The sequence below is a fragment of the Podarcis melisellensis genome, assembly GCF_964234715.1.
Source record: "Podarcis melisellensis genome assembly, chromosome: 5".
Classification (NCBI taxonomy): Eukaryota; Metazoa; Chordata; class Lepidosauria; order Squamata; family Lacertidae; genus Podarcis; species Podarcis melisellensis.
Genome location: NC_138537.1, coordinates 55,936,139 through 55,961,890, shown reverse-complemented (window position 1 = coordinate 55,961,890; position 25,752 = coordinate 55,936,139). Strand labels below are relative to the sequence as shown.

General features: G+C 41.6%; 1 protein-coding gene across 2 annotated transcripts in view; it reads right to left on the bottom strand.

Moving 5' to 3' along the window:
* ZRANB1 (zinc finger RANBP2-type containing 1) overlaps positions 1-25,752 on the bottom strand; it is a 280,696-nt gene that overhangs the window by 18,995 nt on the left and 235,949 nt on the right. The window contains exons 1-3 of one of the 2 annotated variants that reach the window (XM_081912698.1): positions 19,875-20,265; positions 10,765-10,850; positions 8,813-9,663 (exon numbers count right to left, since the gene is read on the bottom strand). In XM_081912698.1, coding sequence (XP_081768824.1) covers positions 8,813-9,626 — 814 coding nt within the window. In that variant the 5' untranslated portion in view covers positions 9,627-9,663; positions 10,765-10,850; positions 19,875-20,265. Of the gene's footprint in view, positions 1-8,812; positions 9,664-10,764; positions 10,853-19,874; positions 20,266-25,752 lie in introns of those variants that run through there. The other variant, XM_081912699.1, reaches the window with a different exon arrangement.

The following is a 25,752-nucleotide window of genomic DNA, read 5'->3' as shown; positions in this document are numbered from 1 at the left end:
CACTTCATTTTATACCAAGAAAGCCACAATAGTGCACTATCAGTAGGTTGCAATTGTCACAAATTATATTCAAAGTTTTTCTTTTTAATTTGTTTGCATGTCAGTTCTTAGAAACAATGATTTTGTGGCATTCCGTACCATAGCCTCCTTTACTCACCAGGCCAAAAGGGAGAATGACTCTCTGGGCACAAACATTGGATCCAAGGTACAAAGAAATGCCAGCACAACTGGTTATTCCTCCCTCCCAGCTTAGTAAGTACCGGAGACTTTGTAGGGGCTATAAGGACCCCCCTTCTTACCCTTAAGTGCCCCTTGCTCCTCCCCATGGGCCTGTCTATCATGGGGGCCAGGACACACAGGTGCATAAGGGCTGGACTGTGCCTAAAAACCAAAAAGGAATCTGAATTTAGTATTTTTGTACACACATTTACTCAAGAACAACTAACATATTCAAGAGATTTATAACCCACCTTTTGAGAAAAATCCTCAATGGGGCTTACAAAACCAGTTATGCCTGCACCTGGGAGTGGAGCAGAGCTGGGGCTTGAAAGATGGAGGCCAATGCTTAAGAGGATTACAGCAGGCCACAAGTTTATTGCTCATAGCTTTCAAATAATATTGGCACTGAATGAAAGGGAAACCCAATATTACTGAAAGCATATGTGCAGACATGTGCTAAACATGCCCAGCCCATCAGTTAGGGAACTGGGTAACTAGCTAACAGCATAAGTCACTCCTTCTGCCACTGTCACCATTCTGCAGGTATGGCTGGTGTGTCAGCTCTCAATTAAAGTTGGCCCCTGAGTCCTCACCTCCAAGGACCCTTAGGGCAGCCAGGCCAACACAGAGAGCACAGCCCCACTTCCTCCTCTGACTATGGTCCTTGCCTAAAGTCCAAGCACTAGAGTGAGCTCTGAGAGCCTGAGGACAAAATAAAATTGGTCTTTAAAAAAAAAAAAAGCCAACAGAGAGGAGGTTGATGGAGAATGAGATGGAGAGGATACCTGACTGATTCTCAGACCAGGCAATGCAAGCATGGGATAGGGGAGAAGTAAGTGATTCCATCTGCACACCTCATTCCCCACTTTTGGTACCTCTACCAGGCCTGGGTATTGCTGAGCAATATATAGCCGAAGCACTGGGAAGAGTGATGGGATATGAGTGCTGCCAACTGTTGGACATCCAGCCTACTGATCTATGAAAGGATATAAATACCTTTGTTTGTTGCTTAGATTGCTACTGTTTGTGGAAGCCAAATGGTGGGTCCTCCTCAGTGAGAGTGAGATTGCCAGTGAGAGAGAGAAATGCCAGGTGCATTTTGCACCTAAAGATTTTCCATTTGCGAGCACCTCAAAAAGTCTGGGTGCCATTTTTTGTGCCTAGCTGACACTCAAGGATTACTGAAATGTATGTGCTTTGAATCCTTGAAGTATATGTTATGGATAGACAATATGCTAAGGAATTTAACAATAAAGAGTACGTAGGGTGGTTTTGAAAACTGAAGTTTGGTACTAATATGTTTACTGTAAACACCAAATTAAACATGTATTAACAATTTCTGTTAAAAATTTGATATTAACAATGTGTCACTTATGTGAATTGTGTATTAGTGCATGCTTATCAAAATAATAAATAAAAAGTGTTGCCGTCCTGCCCCCAAATGACAACAAGACACCTACATCTATGAAACTAAGAAGATTATCCACAAATTCTTTTACAGATCTAGGATGCCACATCCTTAAATATCAAATTATTATTTAGATCAAAAAATGTAATATTAAGATAACAATTACATCACAATATACATGTTATGATATACAGCCTAAAATTAGCACTTGATAAAATTTCTGACACCATTAAGAGAGATGACTGGTCTGAAGGCTATGACCTGAGAAGTATTTTGGGGGGTGGGATTATAAACACTTATAACTTTCTGCAGGCAAGCATATTTCTCAAAAGTATCAGTAAAATGCTTTTAATGAAAGCTGCATTCCCAGACAGACAATTCTAAGAGAAAATGTGGTTTCTGGATTCTCTTAGGCAAGAATGAATGTTACACATACATACTCTGCCAAATAATCTCTTTTCACCTTTCTTCCCCATAGCAGATGAAATGAACAGTTGTCAAACGCTTCCATTACAGATTTCACTGCTGACGACAAGCAATATAAGAGGAGACCAAGGCAGGACAAATATTGGGGATTATGATCAGAATACAGTATTTTTGATCAAAAGAATCTGATCCAAGCCAGAATTGTATGATACACACAGAGATGTGAATAACTAGAAAAGCTGTTTAAAGTGTAAAGAAGTAATGTGGAAGAAGCCACTCAACCCTTTTCCCCATCTAGGATTTCCAACTTCCAGTTTTTCTTCCCCACTGCTGCATCTCTTGTTCAAAGTAGGCCACATACGTATGTAACATGTGGTATGGAGACCTCATACCACCAAAACTGCACATTAATTGATGTCCTGACATGCCTAGACAACCTGTAACCCACATCCACCAAGTAGATCTGGTAGTTTGTTTAGAACTTGATAGTCTCCTCCTGGTTTTGTTGCTTGGCTACACAAAACGGAAGCTTATTAAGTACCCATCAGGTTTCAAAAAAATGTCTGTCTGTGTTCAACTTAGCAAACCACACATTGTGCAGGCTTAGGTTAGGATACTCAGTCTGGAAATTCACAGCCAACCACAAAGCTGAAACATTAAGAATGTTGATCAGACATTTCAATCTTTTATCATGTGTTAGCAGCAGGAAATTTTTGGTTTGGCTAATCTAAAAGTTATACCAAAGTAAAGGAAATTAACCATTTGGAAATGTTGCACACAAGCAAAGTTAACAAGAACAGTGGTTGAATAGCTCTGATCAATTCATCAAATAATAAGAATCCAAATGAACTTGAAACAGAGAATTTAAGTCACCTTCCTCCAGAAAACACTATCACATTCTATCAGCCTCAGGCAAATATCTTGTTTATCTAGGGTACATATCAGCTCCTTTGTAGTTTGCTCAACTCTACTGTTCATGCCATCCTGGTGATGCAAGTAGATAAGGTAGGAGAGTTGAGGAAGAGGACTGATTACCTAGACTGGAATGCAAATTTCAAAAAATAATTGAGGGCCCTTTCATGCAATTATCACAATGTAAGTGGGCTTACTTAGGAAAAAGGCACAAGCTTCATTCAAAGGGCACCTATCCTTATTTCATATCTGCAGAATAGGAACATATCCCAGGGAATCATAAATGGTGTGCCACTAGTAGTGATATGAAGTGAGAATATTCTCTCCAAAAGATTATTTTTGAGAATTTAACATCACTAGCCACTAGAACCTGAGAGTTTTGATTTGACTGCTCTGTATTGCTTTTAAAAATGTACATTTTCCCCATAAGGCCATCAAGATGAAAGAGCTCTCTAATACCCTCAAGCCTAAAAGAAAACTCTGGAGAGAATACAAAACTGATGCTTTAGATTTTTAAAATCAGAACAATAGTGATTAAAAAGGGAAAGATTGTAATTCAGTATTTTCTTCCACAGCTTTTTACAGAAGCAACCTGCAAAATTCAGTAGTCATAGGGCAGCACCCTCTCACAAGATATGGAGAGCCTTTAACAGTAAACTTTAACTGTGCCCCCGCTGCTGTCCAGTGGGCATGGCAATCAAGGCTAAAAGGTATATAGATTCACTACTAGATTTTCATTAAAGCTGAGGCTTCTGATTGGCTGAGTCTGCTTTCTCTACCCTTTGCGGGTAACAAGAGGCCATGTCAGCCAAAGGGCTATTGCCTCATTGCCTAGAGTGTGTGACACAGCATGGTTTTTTCACTCCATCTATCATGATGGGCAAGATAGTAAAGCAGTAGACTTCAAAGCTAGGAACAGCCAGAAGGACTGCAGCAGCAGCCAGACCATCTGGAGACAAGGTAACAGACTGTATTTTTAAGGATGGTGATGTGATTTTTGGCCAGTAGGAGCAGCCAACTCCATGCTCTCAACATATGACTGGTAAAATGGCTTGGGGGGGCAGACTTCTCTTCTGACTATGTTGGGCTTGGCTCAAATGCAGAAGTCAAAGCAGCAGGTTGACAGGCCAAGAAACAGAGCAGCAGATGTATAAAAAATCAATATAGTCTCTACAGCTTTCTTCAAGATGCTGCCTGCCAGAAGTACATTAGGAGGGATTTTGTGTCATCTTCAGCTGGCAGGAGAGCACCAATACATACATGCTGCCCACATCCACCTGAACTTCCATATTATAGCAAGGATTTCAAAATGCCTCGTGGAGGCACCATTTTTTCTCCAGTTCTGCTGTCCTATTTGGTACTAATTTGGAGTATTTTTATCTTCTGTTGGACTCCTGGGCCACACTGGGGGTTCTGTTGGCGTATCATCCACCCTGCTACCTTTCTGAACTGATGAAGATGGTCTCATATTTGGTTCTGGAGATTCCCAAGGATGTTTGGTGCTGAGACTATCTTGCAGGGGCTTTACCCCTCAGCAACTGTGGGGTACCTTTAACAACAATTCACCCCAGAGGCCGTTTCTGGGGGCTTTTCCAGCTGATTTGGCAGGCATTCCTACTGAAGCCCTAGCTGTTCTCTGGAATAAGGAGATGACTCACTCAACTGATGCAACCAGTCTCTTCCTTTAGGTACAGCCTATGCAACTCCTTGTTACACACCTGAGCACAATGAAACAAGCTGAAAGACAGCTGGTACACAAGTGGAAGGAAATTCAAGATGAATCCAACTGAACACAAGTGAGAGCCTACTTTGTTGCAGTTATGGATGTGAACAAACTTTTTCCTCCTATAGCTGAACCCTCTCAATGTTATCTAGATTTCCCAAACAGTGCAGGGCCTTTTTGAAATCTGGCCTGGGAGATGTGGCGAATCCTCAGGAACCCACTATCACATGTTTGCAGGACACTCTGAATGTAAAGTTTCTTGCATCCATCATGACTTAAACTTTACAATTAATGCTATGTCAGTAGTAGAGGTGTTCAGAGTTCCATCTGGTCCAGCCTGCTTGGATGGATTTCAGTTACTGAAACATGAGGACATGGACAATGCTTGGTCATGACTCATGCCCAGAATAACACTTGTGTATTTGACCCTTGCCAGTCATGGCTTATTAAATCTAGCAGGAAATGTATGGTTGGCTGGGTCCAAGCAGTTAGAAGACAGAAGGCTCAAGTGTAACCCTCTCCATGACTTTCAATACCATCACTCTTGTATTCTTCTAGTTAGGCTCACCCACCTAGGCATAAGAGGGATTTTCCATTTCTACTGAGAGGACCAATTCCATAAGTTGGTACTGCAGAAATACTGCTCAATGCCTTCACAATTGTGCTTCCTGGAGCCCCCGTGCTGTTTAACATCTACACAAAACCACTGAGAAAAGAGGTTGAGCAATCTGGGCTGAGGTGTGACCAGTATGCAATAATCAGAAGCAGGTGAGGCAGTGGATGCCCTGAAGCAGAACATTAGCATGGTAACTGATTGGATTAACAAACTGAGACTCAATCCTGATAAGGTGGAAGCACTATTGGTAGATGATTTGTCTATCCAGCTCAGGGCAGCCCAACTTTTCATACCAGATGGGCCCCAAGAGTAGTTCAACATGGAACCCTTAGACGGCACACTGCCTTGTCATATGGGGGCAGGAAGGCTAAAATTTGATGCCTCCCCCACAGCCCTTGTGCTGCCTTCTCACAGCGGGCTAAGTAAGGCACTGGGCTTTGGGAAGGAGGCACGAGGCTCTGAAAGAGTACAAGAGCCCTCCCTTCTCCTTCCCAAAGCTGGAAAAGTGTAGATTAGGCTTTGGAAAGGAGATGGAAGAACCCTAGGATCCTGTTAGAGCCTTCACACCTCCTCCCCCAAACTTTGGAAACTCCCCCAGCTTTGGAAAGACAGCATGAGATGAGGATGGGGGGGGGGTTTCAAATGTTGCCAAGGGGTTCCAAAAAGGTATCGAGGGCCACATGTGAAGGGCAAACAGTCTGATCTGAAAAGGGTTCCCAACGCCTCAAAAAACTTAGTAAATTCACAGCTTAGGGATACTTCTGGATGCAAAATTATCATAAGAGGTTCAAGAGGTCTGTGTGGCAAGTACCTTTCACCAGTTTTAGCCAATATATAAAGTATGGCTATACCTTGGCCAGAGCTGTTTACATTCAGGTAACCACACCTTCAGACTACTGCAATGAGTTGCACATGTGGCTGCCTTTTTAAAGAGTGACTCCGAAACTGCAATTTGTTTAAAATAGAGCCACAAGGCTATGAACTAGGTACTTAACCTGCCGCACTGCCTCCCTGTCCTTTTCCAGGCCTAATGTGAATCACCAGCTTTAGCCTACAAAGGCCGAACCATTGAGATCCTGTTTGGATCCAGGTGAAGTGAAGCAGGTGGCTACAAAAGAGAGGGGCTTCTCAGCTGTGGCACACCAGTATTGGTATAGTCTCCTCAGGCACCTTTTTATGGTCTTTTTGGCCCCAAGTGAGTGCCTTTTTATTTACTCAGGCCTTCTAAACCTGTATTTTAAAATAAACTACAGGTCTACATAATCAGTGCTATTTTTCTAGAAAAAAGGTGCTGGAACTCACCACAAACACCTTCCTTTGTCTCTGTATAATGGCAATGGTGTCCACATAAGAGGTGCCGGAACTGAATTCTGGTGAGTTCCAGCAGAAAAAAGTCCTCCTTTTGTTGTTTTCTTGCTGTTAAATAAAGCTTATGCTCTGCCTCTTTTAGTGTTGCTTTAAACTGAGCTGCAAACTTGGTATAGACCTTTTCTGCATCACAGGAACCTAGTATGTCAGAGGCTAGTAAATGCCTTAAGGTATCGGCCACACATGGGAAATATAAACATACATTTGCTATTATGATAGACCACAATCATGTTTTCCACATTAGAAAAACAAAAGACAAAAATTGTGCAGAATCTATTCCTCTCATATGGTACCTTACAAAAGGCATCCCACAGGAAGCAACTTGTCGCATACTAATTAAATGCTAGAGTGACTGATATCAAATTTCTAAAAATAAATCATGGGAAACAGCATCTTGAAACCACTATAACAAAATTGTAAAAAGGCAAACTTAAAAATCAACGGAGTCTCCTTTTCAGGACATGCTGCAATGCAAGATACAAAACTGCAAAGATAATTAATGAGCTATTTGCATTTGGACCAAAACAAGAACCATGTATTCAAAGACAAGTATAATACATTGTTTTTAAATCTTTAAATAAGCACTATAAATAGTATGCCTTTTATTTTACGGGCAGCAAAAAATGGAACCTTCTTTTCCTGGTCAACTATTTGCCATATCTAACTGAATACTATTTGCAAGTCTAGCATTTCACTATTATATACACACATTACATGCATATGCCCCAGTGTTCTGACATGTCAGTATTACCATCCTAAGCAATAGATCCATCAGGTATTCAATATTAGACACCCATATCTTAAGTTCCCAGTCTCTCAAACACCAGCTAAACATCTTTGTAGCATTTAATAAATCCAAGCAAGGGTATTCTTGTTGTTAAATGAAGAAGGGAATGTTCTATCCATGACAATTTTCTTTAAAAAATAAATCCATCAGAAATCTTTGTCTTTGTGTATAGTACCGTAAGGGAGAAAGATGGCAATGAACATTATTTTTACCATGGGTGTTTGAGAATTTTGGATAGCAGTATGCTACATTGAGTTCTGTCTTGTATAAACAAGAAAAAATCCATCTTCCACAAAGGAGGGGAGACACTTCCTGGCAGTGCTTTGTATACCCCCCCTTCTTCCATAAAAAGTTGGAAGGTTATTATTTTGAAAGAATACAGGGTATTTTTCAGCAGTCAGTAGTCACTATTCTAATGCACCATGAAACTAATTGCACTGTATTACTATCATCATTATTATTAAATATACAGCACAGTTCCACCCTTATACTTTGAAAATACTTTCAATATTTTCCAAAATATCTGCTTGTAGGGGGAAATCCACATAGCAGAACACTAGACATATCCCGATAGCATTATAGATTTGATACACTAGAAATAATTAATCAAAGTGTAATTTATAATATGCCAAAAGGACAATATTTGTTACTACAATCAGTATTTCCAAGGTCAGAACTACATTCTGTGTTATTTTTAACTGATTGCCTCACACTTGTGTAAGATCTATACTGTTTACAAACACTTGTGAACTGCAGCTGCTGATTCTAAGGCACAGCTTGTCACTGTAAGTAGGGTAAAAAAAAAAAAACCGTATTTTTTGCTCTATAAGACTCACTTTTTCCCTCCTAAAAAGTAAGGGGAAATGTGTGTGCGTCTTATGGAGTGAATGCAGGCTGCGCAGCTATCCCAGAAGCCAGAACAGCAAGAGGGATTGCTGGTTTCACTGCGCAGCGATCCCTCTTGCTGTTCTGGCTTCTGAGATTCAGAATATTTTCTTTCTTGTTTTCCTCCTCCAAAAACTAGGAACTGTTCTTAAAGGCATTTAGAATCTTTATTTTTAAAACTGAAGTGCAACTCTGATTTTACGCTTGTGTCAATGGTATTTATTTGGCTAGCATTCAAGTAGGATTTTCCTATGTTTCAACACCTTACAAAAATAAGTTCACATATTGTGTTGTTAAAATATGGAAATTCAACATTTGTATAGTGATTTTAAGTGTTTAAAGAGCTTCATATGCATGCTTGTTATAAACATTGTGTGAAGCTTGCCAAAATAATTGTGTTTTACATTTTAACCAATATACACCACTCATCTTCCCTTGTAAATGAAATATGACTGACACAGAACTTACCAACACAAGCATTAAGAAACAGCCAGTCAGTCTTCTTCATTCTGTTTTTTATTTGCTTTAGTTTTTTGAAGTCAACTTCAAGTTCTTCTTTGCTGCCAACGGCTCCAGCCAGCTCAATTCTCTGAAAGTCCATTTTCATTTCAGATTCCCGTTTGGTTGTAGGAGGTGATCTTCTTTGGCTATTGCCACTACTACAGCTGCCTCTCCATCGAGTTCTGTCTTGCTCATTTATTATTGAGGAAGCTTCGTCTGTTTCTGCCAATTCTATTGCTTCAATGTTGTTGGGTCTTGGATGATCACACACAACACACTTTCTGGCTTTAGCCCAGTTTTCATACGTACAGACAGAACAGGTCCAGTGCTGTGTCCTCATGTTTAGTTTATTTCTATCATTGTACTCCTCACAAGGATCCACAGAGAAAGGAGCTGGTCTTGAACCAGACCCTGAAGACTGAGGGGATTCTGTGGGACTCCTGGTCCTACGCTGAGACAAGCACTGTGTGCATCGTATTGCACGAGGCCAGTTCAAGTATGTGCACATGTGGCATGACCACTTATTTGCACTTTCCATACTGTAGGATGATTTAACTCTTGGTCTTGCACTGGAATCTGGACATATCAAAGGACTGCTGCCTCCTTCAATACTTGCAGGATCCCAATCTCTACCGACTTCACTTGAACCACTTTTGAAAGGATCTTCTGTTATAATAGTTCCACTAGGTCTTTGAGCACGGCACATGGTACACTTGATCGCAGATGGCCAGTTTTCGTATGTACAATACTCACAAGCCCATTTTATTCCACGTTCTGTCATCCTGCACTCCTTGAAGTAAATGATTTCAGGCAGAAAGCTTTGGGGAAAAAAGAATAAGAATAAATCTATTAGAACACATAAATTATGGACTATCCACAGTTATGAAAAAATATATACCATATACATACCAAAAGAGTAACTAAACACAGTTCATTCACAATGCTTGATCATGGATTAGGATTACATGAAGAAGTCAGGAAAAGGCTCAGTTTCATTTATCCCCTTTTTCCCGCCTTCACATGCAGAGAGAAAAGATTTGTTTCTTTGAAAGTAAAAGCCTTCAGTTTTCTGTTACAGTTGAACCCAGGAAACTGTGGTTAGTTCAAACAAATCAGGATCAAATTGAAGCTTCAAATTCTGGTTTGTTCAGAATAAACCATAATAAACAAACCACAGAAAGTTAGAGCCAGAGTTTCATTTGCATAATCATGCTTAGCATTGTGTGTGAACAGTACTTTCATATCACACTTGACTAAGTATTGCTTTACTCAATAGTGTAAAGAAAATATTATAACAACTGCTAATCGGTCATTAGCTGCCTTACTTATTTTATACCTCATACAGTACAGAATTGATAAACACAAATGGATCAGTGACAGATCATTAAGCATCCTCAGGAATGACCTGGAAGATACATTGAGAGCTAATTTCTGCTAATGTATTATACTTAAAGTTCAATATATGTGCCCAGCACCTGATATCAGGAATACAGTATAACTAAATGTACTGACTAAAATCTCTATCATTTATTTAACAGAAAAAATATGAATAAAATACTCTTTAGGCTGTTCCTAAATCCTACTTTAAGAAGGTGAAGATGGAATACATCAGTTTACTAACTACTCAGATTTGTTACTTTAGAAATCAGAATATCCCTAAACCTTCCCCCCCCCTTTTTAAGTTCAACACTCATTCAAGAGGCAACAGCGTTGTAAGAGAATTATGTTACATCAACGTTGTAACATTCAGTCACTTTTAAATCAGTTAATCCCAGTTTTGCTTTACAAGGGTCTTCCAGGTTTTGGAATCACTAATTCATCACACAATACAAAGGACTCAGGTAGGAGTTGAAAGATAATTTATGACCCTTCTTTTTTCAGATGACCATATGGTTTTAAACAAAAATTGTTCTATTTACTTTTTCTATACTGAAGAGTCTATTTCGTCTCCATACTGCCTTTTCAGTGGCAAGGATGATGGACAGCACTAAGTACACAGCTTTTCCTGTGAACAATACAAATTATTGTTAAAATCTTACTACAACATACAGGAAATAGTACTTACTATATCAGTCACATTTGTCATGTCTAGAGTAAATTTTTGAGTAACTTTAAATGAAACTGCAGCAGAACTATCTATGGATCTGCTGCTTTATCATTCAAACACAAGTCTGATAAACTCCAGCTTCATAGAGAACTGGCTCATCTGTAACCTACTTATGACTACATCAGTTTCAAAATACTTGAAGCATTTCCTCAAGCATTAGCAATACTTCAAAACAGAATAAACTTCATATATGAAAGCGGCTTCCTTGTAGGCAGTTATTCAAAACCTACATGTCAATATGTATGATTATACCTCACAAAGTATATATATGCAATAGCAAACCAAGCATGGGACATGTGATTCAGCCAAAGAAACCCACACATGATCAATTCCAATAAAGGATTCATTCCATTTCCTATATTCAAGTGACTTTTCTTTCCAGTAAAATGGCCCTGGAATTATTAATGAAACAAGATCCAAAGGACCAAGCAGGATCCATGCAGTTACTTCAGGTCCACCCAAGCAACAAACATTTGTAACTTTTTCATTTTTTGAAAAGCAGATCCCCATTTCATATTACAAGCTACATTTGAAAGTCCCCTCACTTTCAAGAGTGGCTTACTATGGTTCTTCACTTTCAGATAACCTCAAGTCACAAACCTGTTTCATTACCCAGTAATTTGGATACATATCTACGCTCTCATGCATGTTTCTTTCAGGAAACAACCAACTTCGGCTTCCACCATTAATTAGCTAATCAGAAATGTGCGGCAGAGGCAAAAGATCATGTTGTAGGCTACTGGATTTGAACTGCTCCTAGCAATGGTTCACAGCAAAAAAAAAACCTATCTAAGCCTCACAGTGCCCACTACAGAATGGGTACCAATAAAATCCCATTTCCTCATTTGTGGGGGGGGGGGGGACGACAAAATTAATTACACTTACATATATGCAGTATTCTAGTTTGTTTCCTCCCAGTGTAGCAAAGGGAGGAGTGGGACAGGTGAAATTTGAGCAGCATACACCAGCATTCCCAATAACCCCCCGTTTGCTCAATTGTGCTGAGCTATTATAAACCATTTATGGTAATCTTTATATGGCATTGGAGAGCAGATTTTTACAAGAAATCACTACAGCAGCTCCTTGTACACTTGCTTTGGCCCAGTTCAGATTTTCTGGTACTCCCTGCAGAGTGTCAACTATTATTTGTTTGTGCAGACCTTTGGTTTTAAAACAAATAAATGATTTTATACTTAAGTTGTAATCAAGAACCAGCCTCAGGAACACACACTGTGCCCCATTCCCAGGTACAGAATTTTTCTTCTTTTTATCAATATAATTGCTGGTTTGGCATTACATCTGCACTTTGGCCAATGAAAACCAGGTTTGCCATCTCAAGCTAGAACCTATAGACCAATTTCAAATCTGTTTCTGGATTATGCTCCCAATTTGCAAAACCATCGTTTCCAGGCAGGCCGCTCATCTGCTCCAGCCTCAAGAGAATAAATACCACAATGAATGGAATATTTTCAGATGCTGGCTCTTGAAATGATAATCAAAATAACACAATTTTAACTGCTAGCTTAGTACTTAAAGCATGAGTTTCAGGTGCTATTTTGGACCAAACATGTATTTTATTTATTGAATTTATATTCTATCCTTCCTCCCAAAGGAGCTCTTGTCATGTATCACAAAGAATTGCTAATACTGCTACTTCAGCATAAAGCAGAGGTGTTATAGAATTTAAATTATGATTTCTTTTATTTTACACTCATATGAGAAAGACCCTATCGTTCCACCTTCCAGAAATGTTCACACAGTTCTTCTTTTCCAGTAGATATCAGAAACTGGCAGACATTGTTGGAAACCTAGCATGTCATGTTGTGACTAGCTGCAAGTGTCGATTTGTATTGATTTGTTTTACTAACTGAAGGAGTAGTGTAGAGGAGGAAGAATTTGCTTTGTAGTATTCACAGTAGGAAAGTCTTTCATACAGACTTAACAGGGCTGCCTTCAGATGTCTTCTAAGGTTATATAGCTGCTCATCTTCTTGACATCTGATGGGAGGGTGATCCACAGGGGGGGAACAACTACTAAGAAAGCCCTCTGCCTGGTTCCCTGTAACTTCACTTCTTGCAGTGAAGGAACCATCAGAAGGCCCTCAGAGCTGGACCTCGGTGTCTGGGTTGAATGATGGGAGTGGAGACACTTTTTCAGGTATACTAGATGCACAAGCAAAAGCTTTATACTTTATGTACAAAAACTGGGTTAAATTTCTTTTTTAAATGACAGCCCTACGCCCCCCCTGCCCCACACAGAGATTAAAAGGTGATAGATTGTTTAATTAGCCAAAGACCTGGGAGAAGAGGAATGTTTTTGCCTATCACCTAAAGATATGTAATGAAGACGCCAGGCAAGCCTCCCTGGGGAAATCATTCCACAATGGAGGAGCCACCATAAAAAAGGCCTGCTTTTGTGTTGCCACCCTCTGGGCCTCTTGTGGAGGAGGTACACGGAGAAATCTCCAGAGTGATGAAGGACTCTCCATAACAGATTTAGGGTACTATAGAGGCTGCAAGGGGGGAAATAAATTCTTGAAAATTGCTTCCCCTTCCTGTTCCACCTACAGGAATTCTTACCTGTGAGTAGAACTAAAAAAAATATATATGTGTAACAGTAACACATTTTTCATGTTAAGTCAACAAGCTATTAAAGCTTTCCTTGAAATTAGCCAGAGGCATACCTAGGAGTTGGTGAAACTGGTCTTCACCTGGGACACAGGCCCAGGGGGAACACAAAAATAATATATCAGACTATGGATTGTACGACAAATATGTGTGTGGTGAAATGATGCCACTGTCCTGCCAAGATCAAGTGCAGGAGAAGCTTCTCATCCTTCTTGAACCATGAAGGCGACTGGGGGGGACCAGACCAATACAGCTCCTTGCCAAGGGCACAGGGGGCTTTACATACGCCCCTGAAATTAGCTGACGCAAACCAAATAGGAAAAAATATTTTCAGGAATGCCTACGTAAACCACCCTTCTGAAGTTCTTCCAAAGTTCTCGAATGTGGTAGATATGACAAAAGGGGGGGGGGTTGGGGGGGTAGTGGACAATGACAGATGATTAACAAATCTGTTATAAAATTGCACGTGGTAACATACATTAGAGCCCCTGCCTTTGTAGTACTAGCAAAAGACATTAAGTACTGGGAGAAAGGGTACATGCTTGTACATTTCCAAGCATCCTCTTGAAATATATGTAGGGGAGGAATTACATTTAAGTGTAGTACTGCCTACATTTCTAAAAAGAGACAAAGACTTAGCATAAACGTTGTAGCATGATATAGCTTGTATAGTCATGTGTGTGTTTCCAGTCAGCTGACACCACAAAATAACAATCATGTGCTATTCTAATTACTGTATTGTTACATTATTTCACAATCAGGTCATTTTGTTTCTCTTAACAGTTTAACAACAATCAAGTGATACTTTTAAAAGTACAAGTCCTCAAATCCTTTAGTTGTCTGTAGATAGCAGATGTCCATTTATCACAGTCTCCTAGCAACTAAGGTTAGGCTATTTACACATTTATAACCTTTGTATGTTGATCAATTACTTGAACACTCATTTATTATAATACTATCCCTAGAATTTGAAGAAAACAAAGACTCTAGCAATTTGGCACAATCAGCAGTAGTTCAATATATTTCTATTCTTATACTATCCTCAAATGGAAGATAATGATGCAGCATAAACCAAGATGGCTTGGCAGAGTCCTCTACACATTTGGCTAGTGCTGAAAATAAGCCATATAGAAATGTATCAAAATCTGTGCCAAATAAATTGGAAGTGCTACATAGAATGACCAACCAAAAAGGACAGAAAGAAATTTAAGAGAAGGTAGTAGATTAAAGTATTTGTGCAGAAAAGTAGTAGTTTTTTTTCTTTAAAGTCATCTAAAAAGACAGTACAGTGGTACCCTCTGGATACGCACACCTCCGGTTGCATATCTTTCAGGATGCAAATGTGGCAAACCACCCCGCGCACATGCACAGAAGCGCTTTACCGCCCCGTGTGAATGTGCAGAAGCCGTCCCTCCGGTTGAAGAAACCTCGGGATCTGACCAGAGCTCCGGAACGGATCCCATCCACAACCAGAGGTACCACTGTAATGCTATTTGACACTATTAATCAAGTTACGGTAAAATATCCAGCTTTTCCATAATTTCAGTACAAATTCCATACTGAAGGACCCTGATCGAGCCATATTATGAACTCTATATGGGATTTACGTAAGTGATACCACCACAGAGTATGGCTTCTAAACCCCTTTATCAGCAATTACAGAAACTTAAGTGAAACTTCAGGCAGACCATATAATGCAAAAGAAGCTGAAGTTGAAAAAAAAATGCCAAGTTGTGCATACAGAAGCCCTTACATCTATTCAAGAAATTCTTCAGATCATAGATCTTTTAAAGTTAGTATCGTTTGCTCAATATCACACCATAACAAAGTTCTATATCAAATTAATCTATACTCAGTAGTAGGAAACTAGATCCAGCCAGTGAGCCAGATTTCCACATACCCTGGTGGGACAAGTTTGATAGGCTGCCCACCTGCCAACTCCTTGGTGTTACAACAACATCAGGTGACCCATTTTTGCCCCTGAAGATTTGAAAGCAAAGTGTATGGGCAAAAAAGCATGTGCAGTGCTTGTGGATGTTTGGGGAGCACTGCACAAGGGGTTTTGCAGGCAACGCAGATCAGCAGTGCCTGTAGAGTTCCTTTCAGCCAAGCCCATTTTATCCAAGCCTTTACCAGTCCCACATTGGATGTAACACATGATGCAAGGTGTAGGGCAGGTGGGAGTGACTTTGCTGAAATGGACAGGCAGGCCAAATGTGGAGGGTACAGTGACTGACGGGCATAAATTAGGCCGACAGGCCAGAGGTTCTTCACCTTTGCTAGTTAAAAATTATCTACTTCTACCAATTACATTACTAGTTGATATAATAGGTGCGGGGGTGTTAGGGGAGGGGTAGCACTTCTGGTGGGGAACACATCATGCTCCTTCTGGGGTAGTTTGTTCCCCTTTAGTCCCCACCCTGCAGTTCTCAGGTTGTGTAAGCTTTCCACGCTGTAACCTTTCTAAGATTTCTAACCTGCAGCTTATTCTAACATTAGTTGCTTCCTTTGCTAATATAAAAACAACTGTTTATTTTTGCTTCTATGCCTTCTAAGGGAACTGCAACACCACACTAAGGACAAAAATGTTGTATAAGTAGTTTTATTATTATTTTTCAAACGGTGACTTCGCCATTACTGCCTTGCCCCAGAAGCACTTTAAGTAACCTGAAACAATAGTAAAAGGCTCAGCCTTAACCAAATTGGGGGGGGGGATTCTCCCATCTTAATGGAACTGATTAGCAAGGGTAAGGTGGGTTTACCATCTATTTTTCCTTTTAAAAAGTCTTTTTCAACATCCTAAGAAAAATGTTTTGTATAATTCAAAAGGTTACATACTGCAACACTGGATGGGCCTGTTAAACCACATTATTTCTATGCCTAATTTTCATTCTGCTGAACCAACAGAATAACTTTTTTATCCGTTCTAGGAGCATCAACCATTTGGATTTACTCATTGTTAAAACTTCATTTACAGTTTATGTCAACATCAACAAAAATTAACTTTATTTCCTAATAATATATGTAGTGAACTGTTTTAATGTAACTTTTAGCTCATTAGAAACTATAGGCTATGAAATTTTTCAGCACTAGTGCTTACAATATGCTTACAGAAACAGACCAAAAGCTCAATTATGTCACAACATAAAAAAAATTCCTTCCAGTAGCACCGTAAAGACCAACTAAGTTAGTTCTTGGTATGAGCTTTCGTGTGCATGTGTGCATTTTGACTATGGCAGACCAACACGGCTACCTATCTGTATATGTCACAACATGTTAAAGTAAAATGCTGTAAATCCTAGAAAGAGTTCTGAATAGGCACATCTAAATGGGAAACCTTTTCACCCCAGTGGGCCTGCTCTTTATCTCCCTGATCCTGGTGGGCCAAATTTGACAAATGGGCAGGGCCGCCCAGCTGTTAATTATTTGATGTAATTAGGGTTTGTTTCCAGGCACAATTCAAAGTGCTGGTTTTGACCTAGAAAGCCCTATATGGCTTTGGTCCAGGCTATCTCAAAGACCGTATTCTTTCATAAGAACCTGCCCAAGCTGTGAGATCATCAGGGGAGGGCATCATCTCAGTCCCACCACCCTCAGGTACACTTGGTGGAATGCAGGAGAGGGAGCCACTCTGGTGGCTGATGTCAGAGTTTGGAACTCATTTCCTAGAAAAGTTAGACTGACTCCCTCCTTATTGTCCTTTCACAGGCAGCTGAAGACGTTTATATTCCCACAGGCCCTTAAAGAACTGGCTGTCTTTAAGGAAAGGGCTGGTGCTGTGATGTTGTTATTGTTGTTATTATCTATATTTTTAATGTATCTTTTAATATGTTGTTGAAATTCTGCTAGTGTTTAATTATTCTTTTTTATCTTTTATTTTGTTTCTCTTTTATCTGTGCTTTTGTATTTTTGAACAATTTGTATTTGAACAATAATGGGGTACTTTCTTTACAATCAAATCATAAATGCTAACTTTCTACACAGGAAAGTTAGATTATAATACATTTAAAGAATCTCAGCTTTCTAGTTCTGATATGCATAAACTGAAAGTGGCTTTTGTAACTCGACTACTAATTCCTAGATGGCTTCAGTGGACTTCAGAACCATCTCTTAGAAATTCACAAGTCAAATCACCTCCAAAAAGGCAGCAAACACACAAAAGGCAGCTCTTCCTCAAGAATTAGTAGAAATAGAATCTGAAATGTTTTAAATCTACAGAAAAATGAGCTGGGAATGAAAACATCCTGTTATTCCGTGGAAAGTAACTTGTGTTCAGTGGCATCCTGAATAACTGCCAGAAAACTTTGGATAGCTAGATAAATTTATGCCCTTGAAATCATAGCCAGCATATATGTAGCAGGAAGCATTACCAATTACAGTGCCACATCCCATGAGTTCTAGCAAAGGCATTCCTTGCTCATAAAAAAACAATGCAATTACAGAGCAACTTCACAGCCCTTGTTAAGAACAGCATCCAGACTATGTTTAGGGCACCCTGCTGTCACACACAGCCCTCAATGCTACTGCCTAAGACTATAAGGGGTTGCCCTATGTAATGCATCAACTGGAAATGGTATGTTCAGAATCTTTTTAGAATATCTAGGGGTGAAAGTACTCTCTCAAATCAGGAGAGGGGAGATCTGAGAAGACAGCAGAAGAATCTGTACAGCTTTTAAGACTATTTTTTTTACAAAGCAAGAGCACAGGGGAACTTGCTCTCAAATACAGAGAGGGTTATCTGCGGTACTCCAAAAAGTGCTGTATGACCTCCAAAAATGCCTTGTTTGGCCATTAAGACAGCTGCTGCAATGTAGGAAGATTTTGTTCTAATTATCATTGTCCAGTACAATTTCTTACTATGACTGATGCAGTTCACAAAGTGTGATCATGCCAAAGATGCAGTCTCCTTGTGATAGTTGCTATGGGGGGGGGGCTGCTCAGCTAGAGTACAACTGCACAAAATCAAATCAATTTCACTTTAACAAGGATAAAGAATTTAACATCTGCACTGAAAAAAATCCAGTATTTATGGCATGCCACTTTTGCAACAGAGACAGTAAGACACAGGTTACAGTCCATGAATAATGAGGAAGAGGAGGGGTGGAAAACAGGAGAGGTATGACCTCACCATAGTAAGATGTAGGTACTGCAGCACTAAATGTGGATAAGCAAGAACACAGAAATGTCTCTGCTACATATGCCAAATTGTGGTTTTCTTAGCGCTCTGAAACAACAGCGTTGGATACACTGCACTAGGTGTTCAAAACCCAACATTTACCGCATCACATTCCCGTTTCCAAAAACAGAAGTGATGCTCTCCATGCAGACCACGGGGGGCCTGTCGGATAAGCCACACACATGAAGCAAAAACAAGAGTTGCAATATTTAGCAGTTCCCCCCAAAAAACGGCTTCTGGGCACCGAGCAATTTAGTACACATTATGCACACGTTAATACTTCCAGCGGCATGAAAGCCAACTCCGAATAAACTGCCATAGGTGGCAGAACCTTATAGTAAACAACCCAGTGGCGACAGAAGCATCTCTCCCGGGCAGGTGCCTGGATGCTCCAAAACCCACCCACCCTTTTTTCTTTTCTTGCGGGGGGGGGGGACGACGGATCCCTACATAGAGCAACAGACAAGCACTCCGTTGAGGTAACACAAGAGGCATCTCCCCCCCAAACACACACACACTAAACACAGTGGTCAAAGTTTTAGCGCATTTCTCCCCTGTTCTCCCAGCCCGAGCAAAAGGTTGGGGAGGCTCATAAACGAGGGGGGGCGGTGAGCAAGGCAACACCGTTAAGTGGTGGTGTTTTTGGGGAGGGGGCGAGCAAACAGGGGGAGCTTCAAAGCCTCGTTAGGAGCGAGCGAAAGGCCTTAGGAATCCTTTGCCAACACTAGAGGGGGTGGCCCGGCCAACAAAGTGATATTGAAGCGGCGCGCGGTGTGTGGGGCTGGCGGGGGGGGACGGGGGGGAGGTCGCGTAAGCCCCGAGGTACCTCCAGGGGTTTGGGGGGAAGGGGGAAGAGGAAGGGCTGTGAAGCTGAGGGACGGAGTTTGCCTCCCTTCTCCGAAGTGCAACTATAAACGCCGACCCCCCCCAAGTGAGAAACTGTCCCCTCGCCCTCATATACACCGGGGGAAAGAGGCGGCTCAGGGTGATGTAATTCCTCACATTAAGTACAAAAGTCCCCCCCCAAAAAAAAACCATTAAGAAATGCTGTTTTTCCCCCTCTGCCCCCACCCCGCCTCGCCGCTTCCCTCTCCCCCCCCCCACCCCCCGTCTCCATACCTTCGCTGGGCAGCCTTCTGATCCCGCGACTGTCTCTCCTCAGCGGCTGCCGCCCATGCCCCTCACCCGCATCCCAGCCAGCCAGCCGCCCCTGCTCCGCACCGCTGGTTGCGGCCTCTCGCTCCCGTCTCCCCCCTCCCCCCCTCGCCCGCTCAGGACATGGTTCCTTCCTGGTCTGGGTGGCTAAAAGGACGTCGCAGGTTGGGAGGACGCTACCACCCCGGCGGGGCTGAGGGGGAAGGAAGCCCAGGCAACGAGATCCCGCCACCCTCGAATCTACCCTGGGCTCGCCTAATGGCGGCGGCTGGAGTGGCCCAAAACAAAATAAACCCCCATACGGCAAAGAGACTGGAAGCTCGCACGTCAGCTCGCCCGGCCTGGGGCCCTGCCGCGTCCCCATTGGCCGGAAAGGCGCCGACAGCCGGCCAATGGGACCGCGCCTCTTTGGAGACGAGCGGGTGATGTCATCCCAGTCTTTGGGGCGCCTCATTGTGAGGATGCTGGGGGGGGGGGGAGGAGAGGGAGTATCTCTTTTCCTATCCGGGAATAAAATAGGAGGTGGGGGGTGGAAAGGAGAAACCCGCCCCTTGTGTGCACGCGCGGAAAATCCGAGAGGCCCACCTCGACCCTCCACAGCGAATAAGGCAGAGATGGCCGCTTGACGGCTGCAAAGCGCCCGCAGGACACTCTTTCCTCCCCGTGAAGCATCGAGAAAGGGATTCCCTTTTCTCTGCTGCTGCTTCCACCACCACCTTCTCCCGCAGATTGCGTCCCTGTTCTGTGCCTGCAAAGAGAAAAGTCCTCTTGCACCATCCGAAATAAAGTGCTCAACACCCGCCACACTCAGGCAGCCTGTTGTTCCGCTTTCCACAGCGTTTATTTACTTGTTGCATTTATATCCCACACTTTTTCTCCAAGGAGCTCAAGGGGGGCATACACGGTCTCCCCCCCCTTTAATCCCCACAGCAACAACCCTGTGAGGTAGGTTAGGCTTAGAGGCAACGACTGGCCGAAGGACACCTGGCCAGCTTCATGGCTGGCTGGGAGTTTTGACCCCTGCTCTCCCAGAATGTCCAAGTCGGATGCTCAAACCCAGACTCTCAACCTTGGGTTCCTGTATGTTGTTGGGACCACAGCTCCCATCATAGATAGCTGGCATGCCAGTGGTCCGGCGTGATGGAGGTGGTGGTTCAAGAAAATCTGGGGATCCAAGGCTGAAAAAGGCTGCAGGCTAACCACTACACCAGGCTGGTTCTCAGTAATGGCTCTGCTCTCTGAAACAGCAATAGGCATGTCTCCCCGTATTCCCCACTGCCAACCACTTTCCATTGCAGTCTAAACAAGTGTTTCTTACTCCTGCCAGTCCAGCTCCCTCAAAAAATTTTTTTGATTGAGTGATGAGGTTCCCACTAATTGGCTCCCTATCATTGAACATATAGAAATGCCTTAAAATAGGGCCAGACCACTGGTCCATCGTAAGCCAGTATTGTATTCAGCCTTGACAGTAGCTGTAAATCAAGGCTGGGGAAATCTGTGGGCCCCCCAGATGTTGAGCTCTAACTTCTATCAAGCCTACACTGTATATGGCCCGTTATCAGAGATGATAGGAGATAGAGTCCAAGCACATCTGGAGGGTGGCAGGTTTGTTTACCTTGCAAGATTATCAGACAAGATGGTCTTTCTCAGTCCAACTACCTGAGATTCTTTTTACTGGTGCCCAAACCAAGGATACACACATGCTCTACCTATAGCCCAGGGTGTCTATTCTTTTTAACAAGTACACTGTGTATCAAATAAAACATTGGACTGACTGTGCCGTTGTTAAGCAGTTGTGCGAAGAAGACTTGGGCAGTTATAGTAGTTAGCTATGCGATCCTGGGGCACACAGACCCAGTGCCGTTCCATAAGAAAAGGCCATGAGTGTGGTGGCATCAACATACTGATACCCAATTTTATTTGACCTCTTCATCTAATTTCGGGGTTACTGTGAATGTGCTGAATTGGTGTCTGGTTTCAATGATGGTCTGGAGAAGGTCCAACAAACTCAAGAGAAAATAGGGGTATTTTGGTCTGGTGATTTGTAGTGATGTAGGTTTTCTGAATAATGTTGCATTTTTTTTAAATCTACCCCAAAAATAATATGCAAATCAGTGTAATTTGCATTAGAATTTTTTCAGTTTGTATTGGCACATATTCTGTTAAGAGCTTGCTGGATCGGGTCAATGGCCCATCCCACCCAGCATCCTGTTCTCATAGTGGCCAACCAGATGCTTGTGGGGAGCCTGTAAGTGGGGCATGAGAGCAACAGCACTCTGCCCATCTGCAATTTCCAGCAACAGTGGACGTAGAACATAGCCACTGGCAGCCGTAAAGGTAAAGGGACCCCTGACCATTAGGCCCAATTGTGGCCGACTCTGGGGTTGCGATGCTCATCTCGCTTTACTAGCCAAGGGAGCCAGCGTACAGCTTCCAGGTCATGTGGCCAGCATGACTAAGCTGCTTCTGGCGAACCAGAGCAGCACACTGAAACGGCGTTTACCTTCCCGCTGGAGCGGTACCTATTTATCTGCTTGCACTTTGACATGCTTTCGAACTGCTAGGTTGGCAGGAGCAGGGACCGAGCAACGGGAGCTCACACCGTCGCAGGGATTCGAACCGCCAACCTTCTGATCGGCAAGCCCTAGGCTCTGTGGTTTAACCCGCAGTGCCACTGGCAGTCTTACCCTCCATTAATTTGTCTAATACTCTTTTAAAGCCATCCATGTTAGTGGCCATCACCGCCTCTTGTGGGGGAGGGAATTTCATAATTTAACTGTGCCCAGTGTAATGTAGTAAAAAAAACAAATCCAAGAACTAAAAAAATAATAATACCCAAACCAGCAGTGGTTTGTATGCATCTTACTTGTTTTTTTTTTCTTTTTTCTTTTTTGCCATAATACCTTTTCTACAGCTGCTGAAAAAAAGTGTGAGGATTTGTCAGAGTAGGTTTTTTTCAAGGGGAAATGCTGATGAAGCTAACACGAACACGATTTCATGCTAGTAATTGAATCTCGTATTGAAGGGCACCATCTTGATTCCCTGGATTAGGATTTATGTTAGGCAGTGTTCAGTGAGAAAGATTTACTGCCTTGATATTAATCTTGCTACACCTTTATCTTTAGATCATGGGGATGATACTGCAACTCAAATATGCTCTTTTGTCAACACAGACCTAGCCTGAAAGACGGAACTTCAAGCCAATAATGTTTGAAGCCAACATCATTATTGCGCAGCCGACAGATGACTGTCAAGGAGCTAAAACACCTGACAGATTCCTTTCATAGTAAAGGATATGCTTCAGGTAAAGCACTAGAGTATAGAAGCCCCATGACAGAGTGTCACTTTGAGTAGCCTGATTCAACTCACATCCTCTTCCTACCAAGTATAGTATCTAGCACACATCATGCTGCATTGCCTATGTCAAGGCAAGTACTAAAATAATCAATAGACTGTTTTTGAAAGCGAATGGCACTTCTTTGATAGCAGAATATTATACACATTGGGGTCTGTTTTCGAGCCCAGCATAAACATGCAGTTCAAGAGAGGTGGTAGAAGTGAAAACATTCCCATTAGGGTCAGGAGAGAAGCATCTGTTCACATGTAGGTTGCCAACATTTTCTTTGTTATGCTCCTGTGCATAACGTGTAAGAGGGGCATCTATAAACTGCATGGAGGCACTGGAATGGGGAAAACTACACCCATTACCCTGCTTGTTGCATGCAGCTGCCTCAGATACAGGACCCCCAAGACAAAAAACAGGTTGACAACTCAGTGACACTATCACAACTCTGTGAGCAATGTTTTAAATTAAAGCTGTGGCTGTTTCACATGTGTCTCTGTTTTTAATAAAACTAGGAACTTTCGTCCTGCTTTTTAATTGTCTCAAACATGGGGCACAAGATGGGAGGGAGCATATGGTTCCCTATCTACCCAGAAGGGATGACAGTCAAGGCCATTGGCAAGGAACCTGAGACCCTACAGATGTTGTTAGCCACTCTGGCTGAGGCTGAAGGGAGCCTAACAGTCAGGAATGCTGGGAATTGTAGTCTAACAACATCTGCAGAGCCACAGGTTCTTGCCCCATACCTTCCCACTAAGCACCAGTAGACAGAGGTGCCCAATATGCCCCTCGCCTGAGATGCTGCTGGTTTAGAATTGGCCCTGTGTGTGGCTCCTTTCCTTGCAAAATGTTAATTTCTCTTCTTCAGACGACAACACATATAAACTTAGTACAATATTCTGAACATCATCTTTGTGGAAACATTATCCAGAAAGATTCAGTTCCTTCTGAGAAATGTATGGGTTCCATATGCAAGTTCTTAACCATGAGAGCTTCTGAGGCACTATTTTTGTGCGTGTTAAACTTTTAAGCTCTCTCTTCTATACCACTCTTTAATAAAATTCTTGGAGTGGATTATAGTAAATGAAAACTAAAATGTATTAGCACTGCAATCCTATGCATGTCCACTCAAATGTAATTCAATGATGAATTCAATATGACTCACTCCCTAGAAAGTGGATATAGTATTACAACCTAAAGAAGACTACAACTCAGCTTAATTAGAGAAGTATTTTTAAAAATTATTATTTTCCATCAAACAAAAGAAAATCATTCTCTGGTGTACTGTTGTTAGAGATTCTCCATAAAGCCAAAAAAAAACCCAACACATTATCAGGATCCTTATACCCGAGTTCGTTCAGGAGGAAAGGTGAGATATAGGTGGAATAAATAAATTAAATAAATATTGCATTTAATATAAAGTGTGTGAATTTGTCTTTCCCAGATTGTGGGTGAAGAGTGTGGAGTTGATTTAGATATCTATTGTAGTTCTGGATATGTGCATCGCTGTGCTTTGCTACGGCAAATGACAGAAAGCAAAGTAACAAAAATGTTAAAAAGTGGGAGAAAGAGATATCAGAGCAGGGATGTAATGACATCTGTAATGTGGAATTATTTATGGTAATTATGACTATATAATAGGTGGATAATGGTAAAAGATGCAGCAAATTTAAACTTAAACATGGAACCCATGGAGGGAGGGAAGGAGGTCTGAAGGGTCAAAAGAACCTTGTATTTATTTTAATGTCTGAAACGGTTATGTTTTATATGTATAAAATTATCAAAAATCCAATAAAAATTATTTTAAAAGAAAAAATTGGCTCAGAGGTGCACTGAATATGCTTTATTTTATAAAACTAAAAAATCTTGTTAGATTTTTGGAACAATACAGGAGGAGGAAAGAGAAGGTACAGAGTGTGGATAATGCTTTTATTATTTTAAATAATAAGATACATGACACATTTCCTTGCAAATTATTAACTTATGAGTGTCTGTTAAGCAGAGAGAGAGAGAGAGAGAGAGAGAGAGAGAGAGAGAGAGAGTGTAATGGCTGATTATGTAAAGTGACTGCCGGTAATTGTTTTATTGATAATTTTTAGCCTGAGATGATACAAGGTGAAACAATTGTTAAAACATGCTATGGGAAATATGCTATTCTTCAAAAAAAAGAACTTGTAGAAAATAGGAAAAATAGAAGTGGGGGGGGGGAGTAAAATGTAAAAGTAGTAATCTGAAGATGGGAACAAGGTGTTATTGAGAAAACAAAACAGCAAGAGCAAAGACATAATTGAGGCACATGACTCACATGGAAGGCATATTACTTTTCACATCCCCAGATGTAAGTGAAATACAGCTGGGGATGACTGGAGAACCATAACTATGTCATGAAGAAATGAAAAGCCATAAACTACATCTCGCACAGGAGCAAAATCAGCCCATGGAGGACTACATTCGCTGAACAAATGCAGTGGCAACTGGCAAGGCCTCTTATCTACGCAA